Source organism: Rhinopithecus bieti, unplaced genomic scaffold (assembly GCF_001698545.2).
Source record: "Rhinopithecus bieti isolate Rb0 unplaced genomic scaffold, ASM169854v2 scaffold_11380, whole genome shotgun sequence".
In the NCBI taxonomy this organism is placed as follows: Eukaryota; Metazoa; Chordata; class Mammalia; order Primates; family Cercopithecidae; genus Rhinopithecus; species Rhinopithecus bieti.
The window spans coordinates 2,119,388-2,127,662 of record NW_016807225.1 but is presented as its reverse complement, the minus strand read 5'-3'; the positions used below and the strand labels follow the sequence as shown (position 1 = coordinate 2,127,662).

General features: G+C 43.8%; 1 protein-coding gene across 4 annotated transcripts in view; it reads right to left on the bottom strand.

Moving 5' to 3' along the window:
- FLVCR2 (FLVCR choline and putative heme transporter 2) overlaps nucleotides 1-8,275 on the bottom strand; it is a 70,161-nt gene that overhangs the window by 23,305 nt on the left and 38,581 nt on the right. For 3 of the 4 annotated variants that reach the window (XR_001887067.1, XM_017880543.1, XM_017880545.1), the window contains exons 2-3: nucleotides 5,033-5,174; nucleotides 1,248-1,388 (exon numbers count right to left, since the gene is read on the bottom strand). Coding sequence is in view for 3 of the 4 variants with exons in the window: in XM_017880543.1 (XP_017736032.1) it covers nucleotides 1,248-1,388; nucleotides 5,033-5,174 (283 nt within the window). In the remaining variant the exon portion in view is untranslated. The remainder of the gene's footprint in view (nucleotides 1-1,247; nucleotides 1,389-5,032; nucleotides 5,175-8,275) is intronic. The other variant, XM_017880544.1, reaches the window with a different exon arrangement.

Below are 8,275 nucleotides of genomic sequence, written 5' to 3'. Positions count from 1 at the left end.
AAAAAAAAAAAAAAAAAAAAAGAATGAGGCTTTGGAGTTAGACAAACTTGTATTTGAACTCTGGCCCTGCCACTTGAAAGTTGTGTGACCTTGGGCTAGTTATTTGACTACTTTGAGTTTAGTTTCCTCATCTGTTAAATAGGGATAATTTTAGTACCAACATCACATAGGTGTACTGGAAGTTAAATAAAATCAGATGTGAAAAGCACCTGGCACAGAGTAAGCACTGTTGTTGTTATAAAGCAATAGCTTTTGAGTCTGTAGGCAACATGAAGCCATGGCCAACTGGAGTTTCACTAAGAATAAGTCATGTCAAACCAATTTTATTTCTTTGTTTCATATGGTTACTGTACATGTCACACATTTGCTAACTCTTGGTTTTAATCAAACTTTAACTGGTGGATTAAATGACCAAATGTAGGCTGAATAGCAATAAAGGTGGGTAGATATGTAGCAGCTTGAACTAAGGGTACTAACAGACTGGCATTCATCTGGAAGACACTCTTTAGTGGAATGCCATGAGGCTCTGTCTTTGCCCTTGTTCGATCCAACGATCTTATTACAGGTTTGAAAGAAGATACAGAAAACACCATGCTGGGAAAGAAAGCCAACACATTAGCATTAAGATTCCAATTTCTCTCTCCAAGAGCCAAGCAAATGAAATGAAAGAGGGATGTTGTTGTGCAATCAGATAAAATAGAAGTCAATTACAGGATGAGGGAGGACTGTTGAGGACTGACTCGTGTGGCAAAACACATATATGCATGCATGCATAAATTAATTTACGAATTTAGTAACTACTGGAATAGTCACTCGAGGCCAGTCACTGCTGAAGAACTATAAAGATGAAAAACATAAATCCACAATCTGCGAGAGTTCAGTCTAATGGGGAAATAGACCTGCAAAAAAATTTTTTTTTAATGACAGATGTTAAGATGTACAAGGAATAGCATGGTAAGAGAGGGAAAGTTTTACCTACTACTGCTTTACAAAAGTGATACTGAGATGAGACTTGGAGGACCAACAGGCATTTGTCAGATAACCTGACATAGGAAGAAATTATTTTCTAGGTGGACTTTATAACACATGCAAAGGCCCTTGGGCATAGCTGGGTCCTCTGGATTGACCCTAGACAACAACTTTCCAAGCACATTTGGGCTTTGGAAAGAGTAATATGTGAAGACACATCAGGCCTCTTGTCTACCATTTCCAGTTCTAATGCATTCCTAGACACATTGGCGCCTTACCATAGGTGATGACAAGCAGCACAAAGTTGAGGTTTTTGAAGAGCTGGGCGATGGAACCTAAGTACGAGGCATCAGGAGAGGTCAAGGCATAGCTCAGAGATTGGGCCCTGCTGGGGGGATATTTAGGTTTCTCCTTGAACACTGAAAGGAAAAAAACAGAGATGGCTGCAATTTCCCATGGTCCCACCCCAGCAGAGCTAGTTCCACATGAGTGAAAGCTGCTCCATCATCTGAGAGGAGCTAAGACTCCCAAAGGAAATATTAATTCTTCAATTAAACCCTTAACAGCCCTCTTCTTGAAGCTGCTTCTCATTGTTTGAGGCTGACTGAATGATCCTTTTATACTTTTTTTCCTTTTTCTTTTTCTTTTTTTGAGACGGAGTCTCGCTCGCTCTGTCACCCAGGCTGGAGTGCAGTGGCAGCATCTCGGCTCACTGCAACCTCCACCTCCTGGGCTCAAGCCGTTCTCTCATCTCAGTCCCCTGAGTAGCTGGGACTACAGGCATATGTGCCACCACACCCGGATAATTTTTTGTATTTTTCATAGAGTCAGGGCTTTGCCATGTTGCCCGGGCTGGTCTCAAACTCCTGAGCTCAAGCAATTTGCCTGCCTCAGCCCCCCAAAGTGCTGGGATTACAGGCGTGAGCCACTGCACCCGGCCTGATTACTTTTTCCTTTTCTTTTTTTTTTTTTGAGACGAAGTCTCGCTCTGCCACCCAGGCTGGAGTGCAGTGGCATGATCTTCGCTCACTGCAGCCTCCGCCTCCCACGTTCAAGCGATTCTTGTGCCTCAGCCTGCTGAGTAGCTGGGACCACAGGCATACACCACCATGCCTGGCTAATATTTGTATTTTTAGTAGAGACGGGGTTTCGCTATGTTGGCTAGGCTGGTCTTGAACTCCTGACCTCTGATCCGCCCACCTTTGCCTCCCAAAGTGCTGGGATTACAGGAATGAGCCACCACGCCCAGCCCTGATTACTTTTTTTAGACCTCTGGAAGGCTGAAATTATTGGACCTCTCAGGCAGTGTTCAAAGATCAAGGAAACTCATAATAACCAGCAAATAACATACCACAGAGAACTGAAAAAACACACTAGCAACACAAAGCTAAAGTTTTGGGATTGGTGACCCCAGTTAATGGCTTAGTGCCACAGCTCCTCCCAAGGGGAAAGGAACTATGTTGCCCATGCTTAGCACAGAGCATGGCATGCAGCAGTTGATAAATATTCCCTGAATAAGTGAAAGGGGTCTTTTCCTGCAGAAAAAAAAAAAAAAATCTAGGGTCCATTCCTCATTTCTCAAAGTCTGAATCAGACCTTTGCCTCATGATAGAAACAAGAAGATTAATACATGCTTCTCCATTGACTGTACTGATCGCCAGTCCATTTTCTAGAGGGCAGATCAGTTTAACTAGTTGTTTGGCTAAAGTGGTTCCCCTATTAAATCTAAATACGTGGCCAGGAGTGGTGGCTTACTCCTATAATCCCAGCACTTTGGGAGACCAAGGCAGGTGGATCTCTTGAGGTCGGGAGTTCAAGACTAGCCTGGCCAACATGGTAAAACATTGTGTCTACTAAAAATAGGCATGGTAAAACACTTTGTCTACTAAAAATACAAAAATTAGCCAGGCGTGCTGGCACACACCTGTAGTCCCAGCTACTCGGGAGGCTGAGGCAGGAGAATCACTTGAACCCGGGAGGCGGAGGTTGCAGCGCACCAAGATTGCACCACGTACTCCAGCCTGAGCTACAGAGTGAGACTCTCTATCAAAAGAAAAAGAGAAAAATTTCCAAATAAGCACCTTGTGGCCTCCTCTACACCCCAAAAGAATGCTCCTGAAAGGTCAGTAGACTGTCGCCACTTAGAGGAAGCCGTCAAAATGAAATTTACTCTCCTGGCAGATCAAAGGGGCCCTCCACCCAGAAAATGCCCTTGTGCAGACTTCAGAGCCCTGCTTCCTCCTTCCGTAGAAACTGTGCTGGATATTATAGCTGGGAGCCTCTCATCCATTGTCTTGCCCCTTCACCTTCCCTTCAATCAGGGGAAAGAATGCAAGGCAAAAAGTTTGCTTATCTTTACATCAGCAGGTGTTGGCTTAAGGATTTGGCAACCACGAACCAGAATTCAGATAAGATTGTTCAGGTCTTTACTCAATTAGCGACTATCCATCTGTGCTTGATAATAAAATGCCCAAACAGAAATGTCCTACCTCCAGATTTTCAACTGCAAAGGACCAGGCCCTCATCTGCTTGAGAATTTGGAGCTGGACATATAATTTGAAACTCAAAGTCTGGCTAAGAGGCCCATGGCCGTATCATTCTTCCCTGCTCTCATCCACAGCTCCCTTGCTTCTCACCTTACCAGGAACACCAAGGTCTCTGTCTAATACATTCTGCCAGCTTTTAAACCCATTAGACAGCCTTTCTCATCCTGGATTCTTGGCGGGGAATAACGCAATGAGAACGGTTGAATGAGGTACCCAATTATAGAACTGCTTGACTCTGGAGGTGGGGTCAGTAGGCAGGAATGAAACCTTTCACATGTGAGGTGGAACTTCCAGGTATTAGGAAGAAAGCTGGTTAACCTTTAGACGGGTGACTAACTGAAAATAAAAACCTCTGTCTTGCTGGTTCTAAATTTATCATAGCCCATATAATATCACCTAGCTGAGAAAAGGGGATGTAAATTTATCTTACCAAATACCTCAATCATTAAATGCCCATGGATATAAAATATTAACAGTAGTGGCAGGCCGTGGTGGCTCATGCCTGTAATTCCAGCACTTTGGGAGGCCGAGGCGGGCGGATCACTTGAGGTCAGGAGCTCCAGACCAGCCTGGCCAACATGGTGAAACCCCGTCTCTACTAAAAACACAAAAATCAGCTGGGCATGGTGACAGCTGCCTGTAATCTCAGCTACTCGAGAGGCTGAAGCGGAGAATCGCTTGAACCCAGGAGGCAGAGGCTGCAGAGAGCTGAGGTTGCGCCACTGCATTCCAGCCTGGGTGACAGAGCAAGACTCCATCTCCAAAAATAAATAAATAAATAAATAAAACATTAACAGTAGTTATCTGAGGTTCATGGCTGGGATTAACTTGTACAATGACAAGTTAATGGTCATTCCTTTCTCTATACTTTTTTGTATTTTCTAGATTTTTCTATAATAAGCATACATTACTCTTATAATTTTAAAAAAGCATTAAAGAACTATGATCCTCAAGTATTGTCGGGTTAATCTATGAGATTATTAGTTTTATGGATCAATTTCAGTTTTGTTTTTTCAGAAATTTAGAATAGGGACATAGACAAGCTTAGACTTGAATCCAGTCTCTGCCACTTACTAGCTATCTAATCTCGAATAGTTGATATAACTTCCCTTAAGTCTCATTTTTCTCTTTGTTAAATAGGTACCTCACTGATAGGGTTGTTGAAGACTAAATGAAATCAGCCATGCTCAGTACAGTGCCTGTGATGGCCTAAATGCTCAGTGGGTTTCATCAAGGAGACTAGCAGTCTACCCATTACTTCTGATGAGGTAGGACTGGGAACTGGTTAATGACAATTAAACTTTTCCTTAGCCACTAACAAAGTGGATAGGACCAACTAGCATTGTGTCAGGACAACTGCCCAGGCTAAAACATTTGAAGACCATAAGCAGCTCAGACTCCAGTTTCTGTAAATATCCATGGTATTTCAGGGCATGTTCACACAGGTCCCACCAAAGTCAGCAGAGTCTCCCTGCCCCTTTGCCCCTGCTGCCCCATCTGTCTACTAATGACCTTACCAATGAAGACAAGGATGAGGAGGAGAGTGGCCACACCTCCTATTATATAGAACATGATGCTGATGTGGTAGGCAAGCTTGTCCCGGTCTTCGACGTTGGGTACCAAAACAGGAGGGACCAAGAACCCAATCGCAATTCCAAGCTATAAGACAGAGACAACCAATCACAGTTATCAATGGCTAAGAGGTGACAACACAAATGTAAAGAGATTACTAATAAGAAATCTAATTCCCAACTTCCAATCCTTCCTAACACCCATGCAGGGATTATTTCTCACCTCAAAACACCAGGGAAATCTTTCTTCTGACTGACAATTTGGCTTATACATCCTTCTGACCACCCTCACTGTCAATGCCTGTTACAAGAATGTGTAATTGATGGTCTCAATACAGGCTGGCTCTTCTCTAGCTGCAAACTGATGAATGATGGTTCCTCTACTCCCATATCTGGAGTAGAGTAAAATAACATTGTTTCTTTGTGCTACTCGAAATTTTAGTTTCACTGAATCTGTTAACCCAGAGCTGAGAGCCCAGCTGGGGAGAAATTCTATACCCTGCAAGCCCAAGAACTTGCATTCAGTAAGAGTTGGAAGCCTAAAGCTGTTGTCACATTTACAAGCATGGAAGCTTCAGTTTATTGTGTGAATAACATAGTAACTTCTAAAGCATCTATAGTGTGAAGTCACACATAACTGCATAAATTTACACACACAGGAGATAGGCACCTAAAAAATGGCTGTAAACACACACAAACCCCCAACAAATTAAACCATTTCTTTTTTTTCTTTTCTTTCTTTTTTTTTTTTTTAAGACGGAGTCCCGCTGTGTCGCCCAGGCGGGGGGGCAGTGGCGCAATCTCGGCTCACTGCAAGCTCTGCCTCCCGGGTTCATGCCATTCTTCTGCCTCAGCCTCCTGAGGAGCTGGGATTACAGGCGCCCACCACCACGCCCAGCTAATTTTTTGTATTTTTAGTAGAGATGGGGTTTCACCGTGTTAGCCAGGATGGTCTCGATCCCCTAACCTCATGATCCGCCTGCCTTGGCCTCCCAAAGTGCTGGGATTACAGGCGTGGGCCACCGCGCCCGGCCTTTTTTTTTTTTTTTTTTTGAGATGGAGTCTCGCTGTGTCACCCAGCTGGAGTACAGCGGTGCAATCTCGGTTCACTGCCTCCTGGGTTCAAGCAATTCTCCTGCTTCAGCCTCCTGAGTAGCTGGGACTACAGGTGTGCGCCACGCCTGGCTAATTTTTGTATTTTTAGTAGAGACGAGTTTCACCATGTCGGCCAGGATGGTCTCGATCTCTCGACCTTGTGATCCACCTGCCTCGGCCTCCCAAAGTGCTAAACCATTTCTTATCTGGGTTGGAGTCCAAACTCCAGTGACCTGACCGATAACATGAGCTGGGTGTTTCTGAGGTCAGAAAGACTTGGCTTCAGTACTGACTGGCTGTGATACAATTCGCAAAAGCCCTTCTGCTGCACGTAATATTGAGGCGGAAATGGGAAAACAGCTTGTGAACTCAGGCAAGCTTCAAATTCCAAGAGTGAAGGAAGATGAGTAATTCCTTTGTCACAAGGTCTCATTTTTCCTTTGTTGTACTTGAAAGAGCTATTGGTAAAGAAACAATTTGCTTTCACTCCTCATTTTCACATCATCCATCAGCTGCCAATCTGCTGACCCCCTTGATTGGTTTTTCAATGTGTCAGTTACAGTCATTCAAGATGTTTACTAGTGGTTCTCAGTTCTGGAATATTCACAAAAGTGATCACTCATAGTTTCTGTGTAGAACTCTTCATACCAATATGTAATCAATTAACCAAATGCATCTTTAAAACATATTCTGCTAGATATTTTAGGAAGTACCAAGAGGGATAAGGCAGGATGCCTGCCTTCAAGGAGCTTAATAATCTATTAGCAGGAAAAATGTTAAAACAAAAATACAACAGATAACACAACTGGCCATATTTGTGGGTTAAAATGATAGAATATTCCAGTTTGAAAGTTCATCTGTAATCCTCTATTATAATTACAAACCCAATAATTACAGGCGAAAACAAAGGCCAGGTGAGGTTAATTGAGCTCTGTGACTTGTTGAGGGTCACCCAGAGTTCTAGCAGAGTGGAGGTGAGAAAGCAGATCTCCTGGCTTCTCTGGCCAGTGCATCCCGGGCTAGGAGCCTTGAGAAAGGCCCAGGCAGGCAGGCTTCTGCAGAAGAGAGGCCTCTTTTGTGTCCTTGGAGCTTTAGCTGATCCTTGGTCATACTGGTTTGTCAGACTCAGGCTTCTCAACTGCTCATCTTCAAGACTTTAATTGAAGGTAAAAACCAGCCACAAGCAGAGGGGCAAATACAACCTTCTTCATAGCTGGGAAGCTGGGCCCACTCCAGCTCATATATGACCTTCTAAGCACTTTGCAGTTGGAGGTCTGGAAGTTAAGTAGAATCTCCCAAGGTCCCATTTGCAAGAGTGAGGAAAGATACAGACACCATCTGAGGTTCTGTGACTCTTTCATTTCCAAAGGAAAATCAAAGCTCTGAGGTCCCAACACAGGATACCTTAATTCCCAGTTAATCTGCCCCAGTAAAGAAATCCTCCCAGCCGGTGCTACACTGTATGCCCTACTCCTCCGGGGCAGCTGGACTCTGTTCATTCCATCTGTACACTAAGCTTGAGTGAGCGTTATTCCACCCCAACTCCAGCTTTCAAGCCTTCTCCAGGCAGCAGGGTGGATGGGTGGGCCCTAGTAGTGGCCTACAGTAACCCCAGCTGGGCAGCAACACTGTTCATGGTAACCTTTCTCAAGAAGGAAATTGGCTATGGAGGGATCTTTATGCCCAGTGTGGAAAACCAAAACATAAGGATTAGACTGTAAGCTGCTTCCTCTTTTGTTTTTTCAAGACATATTTTTGTCCTGCTTCTCAAGAGCAGTGTTTAGGGAGAGTCTATTTCTAGTTCCTAGTTTATAAGTTTATAGGTCTGTCCCGTAGTCATGATGGATGGATGGATGGATGGATGGATGGATGGATGGATGAGCAGATGAACACTGGTGGGAAATCCTGTCTACACAAAGCTAGGAATGACACACCTTCCTATTAAGGTCCAGGTTCTTTCTACATTGTACTCATAGTGGTAAGGAAAAAAAAATGTGTATGGGAAAGTAAGTAGAGGCTAGGATATCCTAGTGTATCTTAAGCATCTACTATGCACTGAATATGTAATACAATTCATCTTTTAATTTAACCCCA